The following is a 19,939-nucleotide window of genomic DNA, read 5'->3' as shown; positions in this document are numbered from 1 at the left end:
TGAACTCAGCGCACAGTACAACGTTGCCAACACAAGTGAGGTCCTCAAATGTCATTGTGGCAGAAATTTTCACCCCACCACATCGCAGATGGCACATTAGGCCCTCCCCTCCATCCGTTGAATCGGTGCTGTCGGTCATGCTGTCCGGGTCATCCGGCACGGGCTCTTCCAAAGCGCAGAAACCTGCATACTTAAAGCACCATGCAATCGAGGCCACCTTTGCTGCCTTCCACGCACCGGCCAACATATGTACGGCTGCCAGGATGTCCACGGTGTACTTCTTCCCACTGTCAAGACACAGGATAGTGCGGCCAAGCAAGCGGGCGTAGTAGTGAGCCTTGAGATCTCTTCAGATCACACCTTAATCTATCGGCTGCAGCACACTTATATTTCTAGGCAAAAATTCCAGCCAAATGGCCTCAAGATTTGGCACGTTACCGTGCACGCCACAGTTGTCTACAAAAAACGTAACTCTGCTCCTCTCATGCACAAACTTTTGGTCAAGCTGGCGTAGGTATTCTTCGAACAAAGATTGCATGATCCCCGCCTTGGAGTTGCTGTTATATTTAACTGGGAGGGTTTTTACTGCCTTGAAGCGCCTCGAGTTTTTCACTTTGTCTATTACTAAAAGTGGCAGTTTCTCTGGACAGAGTGCGTTGGCACCGACCATCACAGTAATCCTTCAACTGAAGTCATAGCGCTGGATTGACATGGACAAGAAAAACGACAGGACATGTACCTTTGCTGTCCCCGTCAATCCAGCACGATGACTTAATTGATGCAACGAACTAACTAGCCCAAAAATATACACTCCTGTAATCTTCCTTTTGCTGTGTTTACACCCCGTGCAAGATTAAGCCGTAAATGTGAGGGTACAATTGGGCAGCATCTTGAAAAATCGCCCTGTTCTTTTTAAATATGCCCGAAAGAGCCTATTCTTCTAACAAGGACTTCAGTTTGGTCCCACCGTAGTCGAACACAATGGCCTTGACTACCGCTCCGCTTTCACCGCACACTTTTTTGAAGAAAATTCCATGCCTCTTCTTAAAGCTGCGAAGCCATCCGTCGGTAAACTCCTGGATGTTCACCTTAAGGGCAAATGTCTTGGCTTTCTGCTCAGGCAAATCTTTGCCGAGGCTCCCTTCAGCCATAGTTTTAGAGCCTCTTCAAGGGCTGGGTATACCACCTTGGTATCATTCTTCTGGCTCTGGTTGTTTGAATTTTCAACGCAGCCAAAATCGTCGGGCGGTTCTTGATGTAGTCAGAAAGCACTTGCTTGGACAGATTAAGTTCTTTTGCAACATCAACCTGGGAACATCCATTATTAGCTTAACAATAGCCTTTTTTTATGTCGGGCTCACATACTTGCCACGTTTCTTCACAACAGTGTCACGATGGCACAGAGCACACAAAATTTGAAGCTGCATAAACACACACAAAGATGCACACGTCTCAAACATACGCACAGTTGACACACGTGTGAAATGGCAACTGGAATAGCAGAGACACAAGAGAAAAGAGAGAGCACATCTTACAGCAAGCTATGATGATGATAGTTTTGTGCAAAAAGAAAGAAAGAGAAAGTGCCACCCCCTGGAGAGCTTTGTCAGCCAAGGAAGAGCGGGCATGACCTTCCGAGAGTGGAAGGTGGCGCGCGCTGCCTATTAATAGGGTGCACCTCCCAATCTTGGAGGCTATACAGCAGGCCACTAGAAGCCAAACCTGGCCAAGCCAGTGGAAAATCCAACACGGCGGCCTCTAAGATAGCGTGGCTCGAGTGATTTAGTTGGAAAAATAAAACTCTGGAGCCTAAATTCGTCTGAAAAATCGGTCGTAAAGAGCATTAGCCCTATGGGAACCCTGATGGTACAGTTATGAAGCCCGTAATATCCATGAAGTCCTAATTTTCGATGTCCAACAAATTCATCGGTGACTGTAAACATAGTGCCAAACTCGGCAAATGCTATCAAAAAAATTCAAATGTACTCACCGGTACAGCTTTGCCACCAGCTGTCATCTTGCCTGTTGGCTTGGAGTTGATCCGGAACTCAAGCACATGGCCAAACTCCTCAAAGCGTTTTCGCACTTGCTCCTCAGTGATAGTATGCGGCAGATTTCCCACAAACACCTGTTGGTTGTCGGGATACTGTGGCTTGGCACCAGAGCGGAGAGGTGGTGGCGCAGTCCCGTCATCGCTGCCGAGTACAGTTTCGTTTCGGCTACCCTCTGCCCGCTTAGGGGGCGGCGGCAATGAAGAACGTGGTGGCCGTGTCTGCTGCTGAGATCGTGGACCCTGCCGTTGGTCTTGCCTTGGTGGCAGGCCCCCAGGCAGGGGCTCACCTCCAAATCGCCCTCCAGGGTGTCCTGTTGATGCAGGACCATGTCCTGCCCCACTGGTAGTAGCGCCACCAAAAGGTGCCGCAGGACTTAGGGACGTAAATCCAGCTGACGAGATTGGTGCGGAGTTCTTGCTCACCATGTTGGCATAAGTCTTTGTCTCGGGAAGTGCTGCATGGCCAAAAGCAACATATGGAAACTGTACACAAACACTTGTTTTCAGAGCCAAATTAAATAAATGCAAGAATATATGGGGGTGGAATGGGGCCAGACCTAGCTGCACCAGAAAGACACAGTGGGACTTGTCTGCTAACAGGTCAATTTTGAACACCTGCCATTTTCATGATGCAGCAGCGCCTGTGTTTGTTCTTTCGTTAACTCATCATATTTTTTTTTCTTTCCAGACTTTGGTGCTTTGCACTGCAAAAATCAAGCCATGAACTTAGGCCAACTCACCTAAGTAACTATTCTTATCCAGCTGCATGCAAGTATCAATCCTGCCCTACCAGCAGAAATTTTAAGTGCAACATCTTTTATGCAACAAAGGGCTTAAAACAGCTTTTCATAGCCAAATAAGGGGGGAAGGGGGCAATTGAACTGGTCAAATTGGTCAAAAGTGGTCAAATTGCTCAAAATTCTTTATTTTCAGGCATTTTTTTTTTCTCGCAATCTTCAGACCTTTACTTACCTTGTGGCTTTGAAATATTGTAGCAAAATACGCGGTAACAATAGAGAAAACATTTTCCTAGAATGCTGTCATCAAAAATTGCAAAAAAAAAAATCGGGCTCTGGTAGGCACCATGGCACCGCGGATCACTCTGCTATCTGTTGACGCCATGGACGAAGGAAAAAGTTGGTGGCCCAACACGTGATCACACATCAAAGCGTGCGGTTTTAGTGTCCCCGCTCTGCAGGTAGAGCCATAGCAGGGTAGCTGAAGAAGCGTGCACCAAATGAAACTACTGGCATAGCGACTGGGAACCAAACATCTCAGCAAATCTCGATTATTGCTCCGTTATCTCGACGCAAGAGCTGAGGTTGGCTCATGACATATTGCTCCCTCCTATATTTTTCCTTCCTCAATGGTTGACGTAGTGCCACCATCTTGGTATTATTGTAAAGAGGAGAAATCGGAGTTCAAGATAGCCACAGCGACGTATTTTTCTACCGAAAAATAAACAAGCAAATGACAGTGAAAAAGAAAGGGGGCAAAAGCGGCATTGCGATTGGGTGCAGTAGTCATGTGGGGCACAGGACGCACTCCTATTGGCTGTTGCAGATTTTAATTGCCAATGGACCTCTCTCGGACCGTGACATCGGCAAGAGCAGAAGTCTGTCAAATACCGAGTTATGGATTTCAACTGCAACTCCCCCACTAATGAAAAGGTTGCACAGCGAGGAGACAAGTGGACGTTTTGAATGGAGTCATCTACCTCTGCATGACGCATGGATGCACAACACATCAAAAAGGTAACTAAGGTGCACGGAACTGCTGCGAAGGAGCAAAAAAACTGGATCAAAATGTAAAGAAAATGTGTGCTCACAGGCAAAGGACGTGTTCTAGGTGTCCCAGGCGTGTTCTAGGTGCTCAAAGTAAATACACTAAAACCTCATTCATACGTTTTGGAAAAAAAACTGCGAGAAAAGACTTACTAACCCAGGAAATGTACGATTCGAAGTAACTAAAAAATCTGACAAACTCGTGTCGCGCGGACTGCTGCGGCACGAGGCACTGACACGCGCCAAGCTGGTGGTGTTCCAGCGCCTAAGACACATTTTGTTGTTTTCCTATGGTGTGGTGTTTTAAGAGGGACAGAAAACCGAAACGAAATCGACTGGTGAGTGATGCTGGATGCCGCGAAAGTGAAACGTGATGCCCACATTGCACTGCCTGCAGCGATGCGATGTGGGCGGCGTGTTTAAGTTATTGCCTATTAAAAGCATGCGCTATGCTTTCGACAGCACCACCCGCTGTTAAGCAGATAGGTAAAGATGCTTACCGCAATAGGATTGGTGGCAATAGCTGTAAATGCCGCGTGAGACAACACCACAGAAAATTTGCTGGCACTGAAATGAGAAACTGAGTGCACACCGGCGTTTTCCCGCTAAATGGGCAGTCAAGTATTGTGGCGAAGCTGCCACAGCAGGCAGCTATCTACCGCTCCCGATCGTGCACACCTCGCAGATTTCTTGTTTACATGGGATCTAGCAGCAGGAAAACGTATCGCATGATCACAGTTTGGCGACATACTGAACGCTGGTGCCGAAAAATCTTTTTTTTTTTCCAGGAATGCATAGACAGGTCAAAATGACCATAACTCTATTGGGTAATCTTTTGCGTTCTCAACTGCATACGTTCGCACCGGGAGAATATACGTCACGGGAACCTATCAATGAGGTTCTGCTGTATTTAAATGTGTACAACAAATGAAACTTTGACCTCTGCTTTATCAGCTTTCAATTTTTGTGCAGTTGCTTTCAGCATCCCAGTGCAATTCACAACGAATGAAGACAAAATAATTTTGTCTTTTGTACTTAGATCTTCAAACATTGACGAGTGCAATAAAGCTGACCATTTTTACCTACACCTCAAAAAAGATAATGCATTTTTGCAAAAGTTGTAAGACAATATGCATAGGACAGTTACAAAAATGTAGTGTTCACTTTGGCATTTAAAACATAAATGATCAGCTTATTTGCACAGAATGGGCCTTTGTGAACATGCTGATGTGAAAATCTCGGCAAACTCATTAATTTGGGGATGACCATTAGAGGCTGTCAAGTGTTAAACCTTGCAAAGTATTATAGACAGCAAAAAACTCATTTCAGTTATGACATCAACATAACAAATCACACCAGCATGCCAAATTTCACCTATTCCCATAAATAACAAAAAGTTTTCATTGCCACATCCCTCCCTGAAGAAACACAGTTCCATATAGTTCCATTCAAGCAAACAACTCACGAAATTTTATATCATATGGCTCTAGTTCAGGAAAGGTAAGATGCACACAAAGCCAGCAATGACCAAGTTCAATAAATGTGACTGCTTGAAAGACTTGTGCATCAGACAACAGTCACTGTGATTGATATTGGAATAACTTCTTTTGCAAACGATTCACACACATCTGTTAATGCCTGCAAAGTTTTTTGTGTAGGCTGGCATTATTTCACATGGCATCAACAGTCTCTAGAAGAGCAAACACTCCCCAAGCACTTCCGTTCCTTGAGGTGTGCAGTGAGGCAGTGTTGGGGCAAAGTTGCTGCATAGCTCTAGGGCACCCCAATTCACAAGATGTGTCAAGGCACACTACTTTGCAGCCAAGCTATACTGCACTTCACTGCGGTATCTACTCGAAGCGTCATGACGTATGTTTCATGTGTCCCTAACAAGCAGCTTGATGTGCACCACACATTTTCCCGATACTGGGAAGTACAGCAAAAAACTAGGGGTATGCGAATATTCAAAATCTTGAGTACAAATAGAATAGTCCTTGCTATGTGATTCATTGAATATTCACTTCTGTTCCAAATATAAGGAATAACACTTATTGGTGTCTCAAAGAGAGATAGGTGCAAGTGAGGAGTGTTTTGAATCATTATGCTGCAGGAGTTTGGATTGTAACACCGAGTACGTGTGGTAACTTCTGCTGAATAATTTGCAGTGATTCTATAGGTCTGTTCGATTCGCCTGCACCCCCTGATCTAGTTAAAGAGGTGTTGCACTTTGCCATTCCTTTCAGCATTGCAGCAATGGTGCTCTCTGAACCCCGCCGTTCGTTTGAAATTAGGTACAGGGCTGGTTCATGATTTTGCTTCACGCACTCTACTGTCCGGTGCCGACTTGGTGCACACATACACTTTGTGAGGATCGAGGTATGCCCTGCACCATTGCGCGGGATTTCAATTGTTCTGTCGTCCATACACATCTCCCCCCTTTCCACTCACGACGGTTGTCGGCAGTAGTGCTCCACTCGCGATGGCAGTTTTGAGCCACTGCTAGTGCGTGGCTACGCAGAGGAGTTTTGAACAGCCGTGCCGAACAAGTGCCGAGTTCTCGGAAAGTGATACACTCAATGCACAATAGTCAGGCATTTTTTGGTTGTGGACAAGAATCTGGTTTGTTATTCGCAATGCACACGACCTTGTGGAGATAGGTTAGCATGAGGCTTACTCTACAAGTGACGGTGAGGAAAGGGCACGATGCTCCTGAACTCTGCAACGCACAAAAGCTCTATGGCAGGGTTCGTCGACTTGATGACACAGCGCAGAGAAGGCTTCGGAATCGGATCGCCAACAAATACAAGTTTATTAACCCAAGATACAACAAAGTGCCGAACAGTCGCGGAGCTCACTGCAAGACCGATCAAACAAGCGCGCGCTGTGCTAGGGCTAACCAGGTAGCAGTCCCCCAAGCATGAGAAGGAGAAGGCACAGGATCAAAGCACAGGAGCAGCTCACTGTGGGCCTGTGAGCATCTGCTGCAGCGATTCACTCAGCGGAAGAGAGCTCAGGGGGAGAGGGCGCCCAGGGGCTAAGACATGGGAGTCCAATCAAGGCACATTCCGGTGACATGTGCCCACGCGGTGAATCCACACAGGGAGGGAGGAAGAAGCACACTTTGCACTAAAATTTGCTCTGGTATGCTAGCAGTATCTGGAACGTTGCCATGGGGCGGTGGTTCCCGGATATCAAGCTAAGCACCACACTCGATCCCCACAAATTATATGTGGCACGCAAGGTCATCCACTTTGGCTGCCACGAAGATTATCGAACTGTTGACTGAACGTCCTTGTCGTAGCAAGCCAAGTTTACACCAACCTTGGTTTACTCTGCTGCAGAAGCAAGTAGCGATGCTGTTACCTTTTAGGAAGGTGCTGTCTTAAGGAGACATCGCGAGTCACTTTGAAACGTGTGAAAAAGAAATCCACCGCCTAATCGAAGGCAAGGAAATCTTATGGATAAGCACTGCAAAGACACAGCAACCTCTTTACACTGTCCTCAAGCAGGTGCTCACACCTGGGGGTCCATGCAGCATTAAATTATTGCTTATTTTGATCTGATAGGCCTAGTAATGCACAGGTTTTCAAGCATAATTGGTCTCGGCCTGCTGCAAAAGAATCTTAACAGCCTGTCACAGAACTAGCACCATAAAAGCGAAGTCCAGTGGCAGCTGCTGCGATCTGTCAGCTTACAAGCAAAAATAGCTCATAACAGCTCCACGAACATAAACAACGCTGTAATTTGCTGTGGTTTCATAAAACAATGAAACGTGTTCTACATTTCCGCTACATGGCACTTGAAAACCACGCACTACTGTAAATGGCTCTGAAAACCACCCGTCTGCAATGTGAACAAGACGTTCACAGTGTCGTTCACATGACGGCTGGCACTGTGTAGGAACGCAATGCTGCTGCTTTTGTGAAGAATTATCAATAATTAGTATTTTGCAGGCTGATGCTTCTCCCAAAGCATTGGCTACAAAGTCAGCACTGCAAACCTCCATCGCTGGTGTCACAAGCTTCCCGATCCACGTACCTTCCACCATCTACTCCTTTCTAAGACACACATCCATTGAAAAACAGAAGGCTTATCTTGTTTGTGTCAGCTCAATTTGTGAGCAGAGCATGCAACATACCTTGTTCATTTTAAATTACTGTTTCCTGGCGCACTGACAAAATATCATGTGACTGGCACATTGGGAACAGACATGGAAATGTGCCCGATTTCACGGTGCCACCATGCTTATAATTTATGAAGCATTTCTCTCACGGGCTGCTCTATGGCGCCACCATTCACGCACACCACAAATATCCACTGGCAAGACAGTTTACTTTGTTAAAATTATGTTTCGATTTCGTGCATTTCAATAAGAATTTCACCAGGAATTTTACTTACTTCGTTATAATGTGCCCAGTTTCATTATAATGAGGTTTAACTAAATCCGGGGTGTCTACCAAGTTGACATTTCCAAATTCCCCCGAATTTTCCAGGTTTTCCTTGAGTGCCTTTGCAAAATTCCCTGAATGACACAGAATCTTGTTTTATGTAAAGACAGGCTGACACCATGTTGCCCAATGCTGTAAGCACGCTAAAAATTTAAAAAAAAAAAAACGACTTAACCGAGTTTGAATAGTAAGGAGCAGCATTTATTTTACTTAAAAAGAAATCGGAAGAGAGGGCTTAGTAAAGTGCACAGCAAATAAAATAGCTTTGAAAAAATAGTAAAACTCATTGCAAATAGAAGAACATTATCAAATACGAAAAAAAAATGTGAGACACATGCAGAAATAAATATTTTTGAATATCCCCTTCAGTCATAAATTATGACTGACTGTCGATACATGCGTGAATCATAGATGTTGCTTGAGACTCCACTGAAAGCAAAAGAATGACTGAGCATTTTATGATGAGTCATTATAATTACAGAGTAACTAAATATTTGCATATTATAAAGTCAGTCATACTAGGTTTCTTCATAAAAAGGATTAAATCTCCTGCTCGAATTACATGCCCAATTGATTTAATGTCCTCAAGCATTTCAAGAAAGAAAAAAAATATATATATTTCGAGGTTGCTACCAACATGCTCCACGTCAAACGTCACGTAAAACATGGTACAGTTAAACCTGGATATAACGAAGTTGACAAAAGCTCGCAATTTTTCGTTACATACAGGTTTTCGTTACATGCAGGTTTCGCGTGAAGGATCGTACGAATGATGCAGAAACGAAATCAAATAGCTCAATATATCCGCGAAGGTGAACTCGCCCTTCAAGCATTTATTTTACACCAAAAAACTGCGTAATTTCCGTTTGCTTCTTCGGCACAAGTGACGGCACAACACGCCGCTCCAAAGAAGCTAAATCGTGTAGAGCTCCTTCATCGTCGAGCGAGCCGACGAAACGGCGCATAACGTCCATTGCGTTCATCACCTCCTTTGCAGAAGGCACGTCACACGGATCTGCCTCACAGGCACCATCATCACCGCCATCGGGATTTTGCACGCTTTCAGCTACTGCTGCATCAGACATTTCTTCTGTAGCCACGGCGGCATTGTCGGCAAACAAAAAGTCAGTCAGTTCAACGTCGTCGGGCACACCACCGTTAGTGCATAGCTCGTTCCACGCTTCGGCCACATCGGACGGAGTAGAAAGGTCTTCCTCCTCCTCCTCGTCGGCACCAGCCCGTGCGTTTTTGGCTATTCCGGCCTTTAAAAAGCAATTCGCGATAACTTCTGCCCTGACCTCTTGCCAGGAGGCAGCAAGCATCTCGACTGCTTGATAAATGTCGATCTTCATCTCCCGTTCCAGACGGATGTCGAGAAGTATCTTCTGGATTAGTCGGCGCCGGTAACAGCATCTAAAACTGTTAATGACCCCTTTGTCCAGGGGCTGTATTAGAGACGTGCAGTTGGCCGGGAAGTAATGCAGTTCGATGTTCGACAGCTGCAGGCCCTCGACGTGGTGCGCCGAGCAATTGTCCAGCAGTAGGCAAACTTTACGGCCTTGCCGCTTGACGTCCTGGTTAAATTCCTTCAACCACTCAGAAAATATTGGCCGAGTCATCCAAGCTTTGGAATTCGCCACATACTTCACGGGCATACGCTTCGTCCCCTTAAAACACCTGGGACGGGCACTTTTGCCGACAACTAGCGGGACTCGCTTGTCTGTGCCGTCGAGGTTGGCACACAGCAGAATCGTTATGCGGAGCTTGCTCTGCTTTCCACCGCGGCAGTCATCGCCTTTTAACGCTAGCGTGCGGCCCGGAAGCATCTGATAAAATAGAGCCGTCTCATCGGCATTGTAGACATCAGCCGCCTCGAAGCGACTCAGGATTCCAGGCAGCTCGTCAGCCACCCACGAAGCAGCAGCATCGCTGTCTGCGGAGGCAGATTCGCCGCTGATTACTCTTCCGACGACACCATGCCGGCTCTTAAATCCCTGCAGCCACCCGTTGCTTGCCTTGAAATCATCATGGCCCAAGATACAGGCAAAATCCTTTGCCTTCTGTTGCAAGATCACACCACTTATGGGTACATTTCTGGCTCTCGTGTCCAAAAACCACGTGAACACTGCCTTGTCCACATCAGTGTATGTGGACAGCTTCAGTCTTTTTTTCTTCGAGCTTGTTCCCGACTCCACTGCGTTTCTGATGCTGTGTTCCGCACTCAAAATCGTTGATAGTGTGCTCGCTGGAATGCTGAAACGGGCGGCAACGTCCTTCTTCTTCTCGCCCGCGGAGACAGCATTTAAAATTGCGAGTTTGTCTTCAAAAGACAGAACTTTTCGTTTTCTGGCAGCAGAACTCATCACGACCAACCGACGACGTAGTTGGAAGCGGAGACGCACGACTACACGCCGACAGGCAGGCCTAGCACCTCCAAAACAAGTCGGACAAACCAGTACCAGGGCACAGTTGACACACGCACACGTGCAGAACGCAGGACAACACTCAAAATGGCGAATGCAACGCATCCACAGAGAAAGAAAAAAAAGTGACGCATGTCGTTCGTCATGGAGTGTCGTTCGTCATCGTCCCTCTCCCTTCCCGCGCCCTGGCAATGAAAGAACCGGCTATCAGCGTTGCTTTTCAAGTGAAATCTTACACATAAGTGCGTCTAAGCCGTTGAAACAAATAAAAATCACTAAATAAGAATGCTTGTCCTCAAATCCATACGAAACAAAATAAATCTGAAAGAGAAATCAGCTGCCGATACCAATGCCACCTGGCGTCACGCTAGACAAGCAAAGCCTGAAAAGACTGCTACGTTAGGCACGGAGCGGCGCTAGTTGCCGCCATCATCATCATCATCGCTAACTTTGCTCGGTCGCGGCAATCCCTGGCGTTCGCATAGCTGCTGGCTCCTTACAATATTAATATTCAATAATCTAGAGCATTTCTTCGGCCGAATTTTCCTTAAAAGTGCAAAACGTAATGACTGATCAGCTTTGGGAGTTCGTTACATCAAGGCTAACCGCCGCAACGCGTTCGTTACATCAAGGTCGAAAATACATGGGCTTCAATGGGGGCAGCGTTGGGGAATTCAAAAACTTCGTTAAATCCAGGAATTCGTTACATATAGGTTCGTTACATCCAGGTTTAACTGTAGTGCCTTCACCAAAACAGTACTCTAATGATATATATCACTCAGAAGTAAAATGGAAGTAATTAAAGGTTATCAGAATGTTCAATTTACGCTAAGCTTAATGTTTCTTCCTCTATTCCTTGCTACCACTGCACTGAAATGGCAAAAATAGGCCACGTCCACAAATGTGGACGGTGTGACTGAAGGGGATCTGAGCTATTTCTATCAACTGATGGCAAGCTCATTGGTTTGAGTCCCGAACTTCACAGGTCACAAGTGAGATTCTCGCTCAACAGCTGGTGTGTCAACTTCAACTGTCCTGACATACTCTCAGCCTGCGTGCACAACACCTCAGTGTTACGTTTCACTGCTTTAAAGAGTATATTTTGGTTTGGATGAGGGACACCTGCATTTCGGCATCAGACAACACTGTTTTTTTTTTTTGAGCTCGAGCTCCTTGAAAGAAGCCGCAGCATGCTTTTTTTCCCATTAATTCCTCAATGCATAGGTCTTTACTGCTCTCGTCCTCCTTCCACCGCATGTTCGTCCCACGGACCATTTGAAGAATACTCTTGGCCAGCTTTACAGTCAACGTCCAATTTTTCAGACTCCCTAGGGGCCACAAAAATGTCCGAAAAATCGGGAAGTTTGAAAAAATGAATGTGTGTTTTTAACTGCCCTTAAGGGCTCAAAACGCCACAGGCACATCCCAAAAGGCCTGCCAGTACACTTATTAGGCGTATGAGTGCTCATACTAAGACATGAGATGGTGGCTAGACGCGTGTATAATTAAAGAACACACACTGTGTACCGTGGCCTGTGTTTTGCTTATTTATGGCCTCCTGCAAATTTTGACATGCCACCGTTGTGGCAACAGCGTGCCGGTGTGCTCTGCGACCAGCTTCTTTACCCCGTCGGCCGTGAAATACACAAGCGCACACGTCCTCACCGGCACAGCCATGTTCTCCATCTGTGCGGTGGGATGGGCAGCTTGTCTCAGCTGGTCTTGCTTCTTGCAAGTTCTCGTACATTGCGAGAGTTGCGTGGGTAACGTGACCATTTAGGGGCAGGGATGTTTTCAGCCACCCCAACAACCCAAGGACAAAAGAACACGTAGCGGTCTGCGCATGTGCAGTACCGTCGCCCCTTGTTCATGTGTACGCAAGCCGCTTTCGTCCCCTAAACTAAAACTCTCTAACAGCGAACGTCGAAGCACCCAGGTCTAGCGTTTGCTGCAGTAGTGGCTACAGCTGCCAGCGAATCTGCGTGCGAGAGCACCAGTTCCAAGGCGGCGAGCTAATCAAAAGGGTAGCAGTGATGGCTTTGATTAATGCCGTTTTGAACCTACAGTCACAGCAAAAAGTCCAAAAAGTCGTACGGCGATGGGTTTTTGAGTGCGAAATTTCAGGGTTCTTATACATTGACTCTACGGGGTACGTGGTGGTTCCGCAAAGCCGTCCGAATTATCGGGCGTCCAGAAAATTGGTCGTTCATTGTACCCGGGAAACTCTTCCAGCCGACGACATGGCGTCAAAATAACATTTGCTACGATCCCTCTGTTACTCGGGCCAGCACTACCGCGACTTTCGTTTGCTTTCAATAAAATTAAGCTAATTTTCCCTGATAGAAGCGCAAATTTCCTCGAGTTTTTTCAGACTATTCCAAATTCCTGAGAATTCCCGGTTTTCTTGCTTGGTAGACACCCTGCAGATCTTACAGAAACAGAGGGCGAGTCAAAATAATCTATGTTCAAGTTAACGACTTTAATGTATAACAAGTAAAATTTCCTAAAGTTGTAGGCTTACCCTGATGATTGACTTGTGGCGCAGCAGGTGGTGCTGGGGTTTCATCATCTTTCCAGTTCATTGAATTGCTGGTAGGAACAGTGGTGGCTGAAGAAGGTGCTTCTGGAGGGCTGCCACTTGTCAGGGAAGCTTGTGAAGAAATCTCGCCTTCCGAGACTAGATGTGCCGTCCCATTTCGCATGACCTGTAGTCCAGCAAGGAAAATTTGTTAGTGAAACGGGTGCTTGTCATATTTCATGTCTACAATACTGGTCTGCCTAGCCACGGCTAGCAAAGCCAATGCCTCATCTCTGTCAGCCGGATGACTGGCCTCACCTGCGACTCAAAATAAGCCGGCCGACCAGAAGTTGGGGCCACGCTGTTGGAAGGTGGGCTGCTACCCCCGTTGCCCAGCTGCTCTCCCCTAGGAGGCAGGGATACCTCATTCACCAGAGGGGTTGAGGCATCAGCAGGGTGCTGGGCCACTTCCGAGTGTGCAGCTTGATGGTGTGTCATTAGGGGCTCAGGAGCCTCTTCCTGTGCTTGCTCAGCAGCCGTGCTACCTTCTTCCTCTTCCTCCTCCTCTGTGAATACCTCATCCTGGTAACGGAAGATGTCATTGCGCACGTAGTACTTCAAAGGCTGCTGGGGTGCCAGTACAAATGTCTGCATAAAACGGCGCATCGGCTGGCCAGCATTCGACAGCTCTCCTGTCACCTACAAAACCACACAAGGAAAGTGACTTGCACAGAAATTCTATCAAGCATCGCAGCACAACAGTTTTTCAATCACAGGATTCAAATGCAGATAGCAAAGCTCACACTATACCTCACTTATACATTGGCTTAAGTATAAGCAAAATTAACAGAACTATCCCCATTGACATTCAGGCTACACCACACAGTCTCAAAGCAGATCTCCGAACCTAGGACTGTGTTACAGTGAACAATATACAGTTGCCAACTGATAATCCGGACAGCTTCATGGCACTGCCACTAGCCCTGTAGATGCAATGCACTATAATGAGACCAAAATTTTGGATGCTTTACAGCACACCTTCAATGTATAAAGACTCCACCTGCTCAACTTTATGTTAACTCATCCACAGAGACGAGCACGAAGAGTAATGGTTATGTTTAGATGCATTGTCGGTGCCTTCTCAAAACTATGTAGCAATGCCAACAGTCACTGACCAAGCCCAAATCACTGGTCAAGCCACGTCTCTAAGTTGCAAAAGCGACATTTGCAGTTTGACATGTGTTCCACGTGTCTAGCATTTGTTCCTTTACATGTTACCGTATTTGTTCAATTATAAGGCAGTCAGGATTATATGGTGACCAAGATTACAAAGCGATCCAAGAAATAGAACTTAAGTGTGCCCACTAATACAGTAGGACATCGATGATACAGAATATAGCGGGACAGTGCAAAAATTCTTATCACCCAAAAACATAAAAAAGATAGAAATTAAGGGGGGCAATGAAATGGCCGACTTGCTCAAGATATCAGACTTCACATTTCCCTACCACCCGCAATCCTAAGGCCTTCTGTGCCTCATTGTGAAATATTTGTAAGAACTACACAACAAAATTTCAGAACATTGCACGTTTTTAGTGTGTTGTCTTCAAAATTCGGAAGAAAATCTGGCTTCCAGAGGTGCCATCGCACCACTGATTGCGCCAGTGTGGCTTTCCGTTGATGCTATGCCACCAAATTGTTATCTCGGTGAATATGAGAGATCAGGGGCACGATCGGAGATAATTTTGAAGCGAAGCTTTCCTTGCCTCTTCCTTCAACTTTCCCACTGCTGCTGCTGTCTAGCGCACTGCGTCGGAGGTGGTTCAGAGCATGTGTATACATGGAAGGTGCGAGTCAGAGAAGAAAGATGACACGAGAAACTCCTTTGGACCCCACCACATCGAACTTACACAATGCCCTCTGGAGCTCCCTGGGTGTCTCCACATTAGCCTCTTGACAGATGTAATTATCCATGACCCCCCTCAAAAGCATTGTAGAAACTGCAGCGCTCCCCTTTCTACTAACGTGCAAGTCCAGAGGGTGTGTAGATAGAACTGTAGAGAGGAGGGAGAAGAGGCAGTTCCCATACAAAGAAATCCCAGCAGTATATGACAGTGGTTGCAGAGAAACTGGATAAGCTTAACTTCAAGGTACATTACAGTAGGTTCCTGCTATTTCTGAAAAATAAACACCATGCAAACATGTCAAGCATCATGATAAGTGGACAAATTACGAAGGGTCCAGGTGACACTACAGAAGCGGTCGACCATCAAATCAACGCTTCTGTGCCTGCCGCAGTAGCCTTGTGACTATGGCATTGTTAGAGGTCGCGGATTTGATCCCGACTGCGGCAACCGCATTTCGACGGGAGCGAAATAGAAAACGCACATGCACTTAGATTTTGGGACATGTTAAAGAACATCACAGTGTCAAAATTAATCTGCAGTCCGCCACTGCGACGTGCCTCGTTTATTTTATTTATTTGAACATACTGCAGGCTTTGACTGTCCTTGCAGGAGTGGTTACCAAGGTAAAACAGCAGCCATCATACAGGGTTTTAAATTTGGTTACAGAACGTTCCACAGTATTACAACACACGACACTGTTAGGCAAGTCGTTTCAGTAAGAGATTGCGGAGAGAAACAGTGAATATTTATGTATATTAAGGCCGCTTGGAGGTTGGCGAACTACCTTACTGTAGTTAGTTCTTGACAAGTGTAAAAACAGATCAAGTAAGTAATGTGAGGGTGGAATTTTGAAGTGGCAAAAAGACAGCACACCCTGTTTAGCTCCGATGACAAAAAATAATACAGGCGCTCCTTACGGGACATGTGGCTGGCTTCCCCAGAATCCTTGGTATGAAGTTTCAGTATTTTTGCTTGAGGTCCAGAATGAGCTCCTTTCCTCTTAAACGAGAGTTCATCGCCGTCGGTGCTTTTTCCCCCCGAAGTCTGCAGCAGTCTTGTGAAGATGTGTAGCAGACTTTGCGGTCAGTGCAGGGTTCTTGGGGGTTTATGAGGAAGTCTTCGGAATTTCAGTATGACTCCAAAAACAATCTCTGCTTGTTGCACTGCTTTGTTTCAGATTTTAAAAAAGATGAGTAGTGGTTTCCACTGGTCGAGCAGCCAATTCAAACACTTTCCCAACGACGGCCAATGTGTCGGTGAATGCTTCATCTTTCCGACCTCAGTGTCAATCATTTTTTTAAACTCTTTAATCAATCTTATTGTTTCAAGCTTTTCTCTAGGTAAAAAAAGATGTCAACCGAAGCCTCATCAGCCTTTACAGGAAGACATGAAACTCCTTTTTGGGCAGCCAAGTTGATGAGATGGCACGGGCAACCAACTCCTATCAAACCTGGTTGAGCCTCTCTCAATACAGTAAAAACACTTTTTCTTGCCGATCATGACATTGGCATTGTCCGAACACATAGCCAACAGGTTTCCAACAAGCAAATTCTGAGACCATATCGTCCAGAACCAGATTTGCAATCTTGTGACCCATAGCTTCCCTTTAGATTGTCCCGAGACCAAGAAGGTGGCTTTCGACTCTACTCGTTTCTTTAAAAAAAAAATGTCGCAAAAGCAGGGTAAAGCTGCGTATCCCTATTGTTACTGCCATCCACAGCGATCGAAAATACTTGCCGTTTTACGGTATCCAGCAAAGGAGTCTCTGCGTTGGCAGCCATTTCCCGAACAATAAACGTTGTCTTTGTTCGTCCACAGGCGTAGCGTTTCGCTTCTTTGCACTTGGAGAACATCTACCGAAAAAGCAGTCCGGTATGATCGCTGACACTCGGCAGCATGTTCTGTTCAACTAAACACGCCGTTAAGAGGCATTCTGCACGAATCACACCTAGCTCGTTGTCGCTGCGCACAAAACTTGCTAGGCTTGGCTGGCTGTCCGCAGCTCGCACGCATCCCTGATGCTTTTTCAAAGCGATGTGGACCTTGACGTCAGACTTGCCCCCATGCGAGATGTTCACATCACAGGCACTTGTGGTGCAGAATCCAAACTTCTCCCCTTTTTTCGACGACACAAAGCAGCATGGAAATTCTGCCGTGTAAGATTCCAAAAACACTTCAAAGTACTGTCGGGACTTCAAGCCCGCCATTGCACTTCGAAGTCGCTACAAGCCGGAGTTGCACTGCGTCGGACGCGGGGGCTAGTCAGACAAAAGGCGAGGCCAACACTGCAGTGACTGAAGTCCAAACCCACGCGCCTGCGCAAACAAAGGCAACAGCATGGCAACAGGTTTGCGGAGGCGCTATTGGCACTATTGAGCTTCGGATTGGATTCTTGACCCCCCTAATAGACGACAAAAGTCACAAACTTGCAGCTGCTGATGATGATACCACACATAAGTATTGCCCTTTTGTGGCGGCACAAGGTACCAGGGTTTAGTTTTACTGCATTTTCGCTTTTTTTTTCGCAAATGAAATATTTCCATAAAATTTCAAACAAGATTCATGAAATCCTAAGAGTGTCCAAAATTCGTACATTATACGGAAGATTTGGAAGAGTTGGCAGGTATGAATTAAGCTTTCGCCGTCAACATCACCACTAATTATCGTCAAAGCAACCAGCACAGAAAGCTTCACTTACACTGATTCCCACATTGCGTGGGATGTGCATAATTATTTTTTTGAAACGTGCATTCAGTTTCGCCTCACACAATTGGCCTAGCCCACGCCAAAGTCGTCAGCCGCGCCCGTCAGCGTGGCCTAGGCCAATCACATGAGGCGAAGCTCAATGCAAACTGAACACGCATTTTAAACAGCAAACTCTGATCATGCCTCAAAGATTTAGACAGCCGCAGCACTGCACTTCTCCATACAGAAATAAAAGCAACAAACGTGAGCATGAAAAAGAGGAAACTAGTGTCACAATTAGTTATACAGGGTATGTACCAAGTTGACATTCCCAAACTCCCCGAGTTTTCCAGGTTTTCCCTGAGCACCTTTGCAAAATTCCCTGAATGAGCCAGAACTTTGTTTTATGTCAAGACAGGCTGACACCATGTTGCCCAATGCACTCTCTAGTAAGCATGTTAAAACAAAAAAATGACTTAATCCAGTTTGAATAGTAAGGAGAAACATCTTATTTAAAAAGAAAACAGAAGCAAGGTTAGTGAAATGCACAGTGAAAAAGAAATGGCAAAACCCATTCCAAATTGAGTTGAACACTTTCAAATGCGAATGAAAAGGAGATGCATACATAAATAAATATTTCTGAATATGAGCTATTTCTATCAACTAATAGCAAGCTCATCGGTATGAGGCCTGAACTTTGTCACAACTAAGATTCTCTCTCAGCAGCTGCGAAGTCAACCTCAACTGTCCTGACATACTCTCAGCCCATACACAACATCTCAGTGTTGGGTTTCACTGCGTTAAAGAGTTTATTTTGGTTTGGATGAGGGACACCTGCATCTCGGCGTCAGCTAACACTGTTATTTGAGCTCAATCTAATTGCCTCTGGTTGGTGATAAGATGAAGATTGCCAGAAGTATGTCACGTTTTGCTTTTTTGATGGGCACACAACCACACAGTTTTCTTGAGTGTGGTCACCTACGCAGTTCGATTACGCTCGAACGTAAATGTTAGTGTAAGAGCAGGAACATTTGGGACTTGCAAAACCTTCTCGTATGTGCATATTCTAAGCCTTGAACTATAACAATGCATGAAATTTTGAATTCTTATAAGTTTATTTCTTTTTTTTTATTGTTATTCATGAATAAAGGGTACATATATGCCAGCGCAAAATATTTTTTTCTCACTCCACAATCTACCCCCAAAAAATTAGGGTAAATTTTTTTCGAAATAGTTACCTCAAAAGAAATGGAATTTGCAATAAAAAAATCGACCCTGGGCGGTCACATATGGCGAAAAAAAAAAAAAAAATCGACCCTGAAAGGGTTAAAGAACTGAGGTAAATGCAGGACACGATTTGAGACTCCAGTAGTACAGGGTGGTCCTTTATGAAAAGGAACACGCGAGCGCGTGGCCCGTGCCCTGCGGAAGCTGCTTAGAGTGCTAGCTAGTGGTAGCAAGGAGAAGCACGTCTGAATGTGGCGTCATCTGATGGCGGCCAGAATAACCAGGCATGGCCGTTAAGCAGGCGCCTGCTAAAATTAGCTGGCGGCCCCCCTCCCCCTCCTCACATAACTATTGCGCAAGGAGCGGGGCCTGCAGCGCAATGCCTGCGGCTAGCAAACCGCGTCGGATACGTAAGTGCACTGGAAACATGGAAGCGCCAACATACGCCCAGTGGTTATTAGGTACTCCTGGCGTACCTGTATTAATGCGTAAGCATTGTAGGGCTCCTTCCCTTGGAACTTTGTCGGTTCGTCCGTTTATTTTTCTGTCTGTAAAGCGTGACACGATGCACTGCATGCATAGGTGTACATGAGGTCCTAGGGAGGTGTATATGAGAATGCCTTATGACTACATATGACTAACCAGGTTTATGATTTTGACTATACATGGTTAGTACTGAGACGTATAAGTGTAAAATTAATAAAGACTTATGAAGTTATTAGGATAAGATTAGTCAAGTGTAACGGCGATTAATTGAGGCTAATTAGGAATACTGAGGCTAATTACTATCAAGTTATGTTAAATTATTAGACTAATCAAAAGTTACTAAGGTTACTCTCATATGAGAAAAGAATGGCAAAACCAATCAACCAATCATCAACCAATCAATCAACG

General features: G+C 45.7%; 1 protein-coding gene across 6 annotated transcripts in view; it reads right to left on the bottom strand.

Moving 5' to 3' along the window:
• rin (ras GTPase-activating protein-binding protein 2) overlaps positions 1–19,939 on the bottom strand; it is a 99,527-nt gene that overhangs the window by 38,407 nt on the left and 41,181 nt on the right. For all 6 annotated transcript variants that reach the window (XM_065455071.1, XM_065455068.1, XM_065455072.1 and 3 more), the window contains exons 4-6: positions 13,545–13,925; positions 13,230–13,413; positions 1,991–2,508 (exon numbers count right to left, since the gene is read on the bottom strand). In XM_065455071.1, the coding sequence (XP_065311143.1) occupies positions 1,991–2,508; positions 13,230–13,413; positions 13,545–13,925 (1,083 nt within the window). The remainder of the gene's footprint in view (positions 1–1,990; positions 2,509–13,229; positions 13,414–13,544; positions 13,926–19,939) is intronic.

Source organism: Dermacentor albipictus, chromosome 1, assembly GCF_038994185.2.
Source record: "Dermacentor albipictus isolate Rhodes 1998 colony chromosome 1, USDA_Dalb.pri_finalv2, whole genome shotgun sequence".
Taxonomy (NCBI): Eukaryota; Metazoa; Arthropoda; class Arachnida; order Ixodida; family Ixodidae; genus Dermacentor; species Dermacentor albipictus.
Note: the sequence above shows the minus strand (reverse complement) of the source record. Positions and strands in the feature narration are given on the sequence as shown.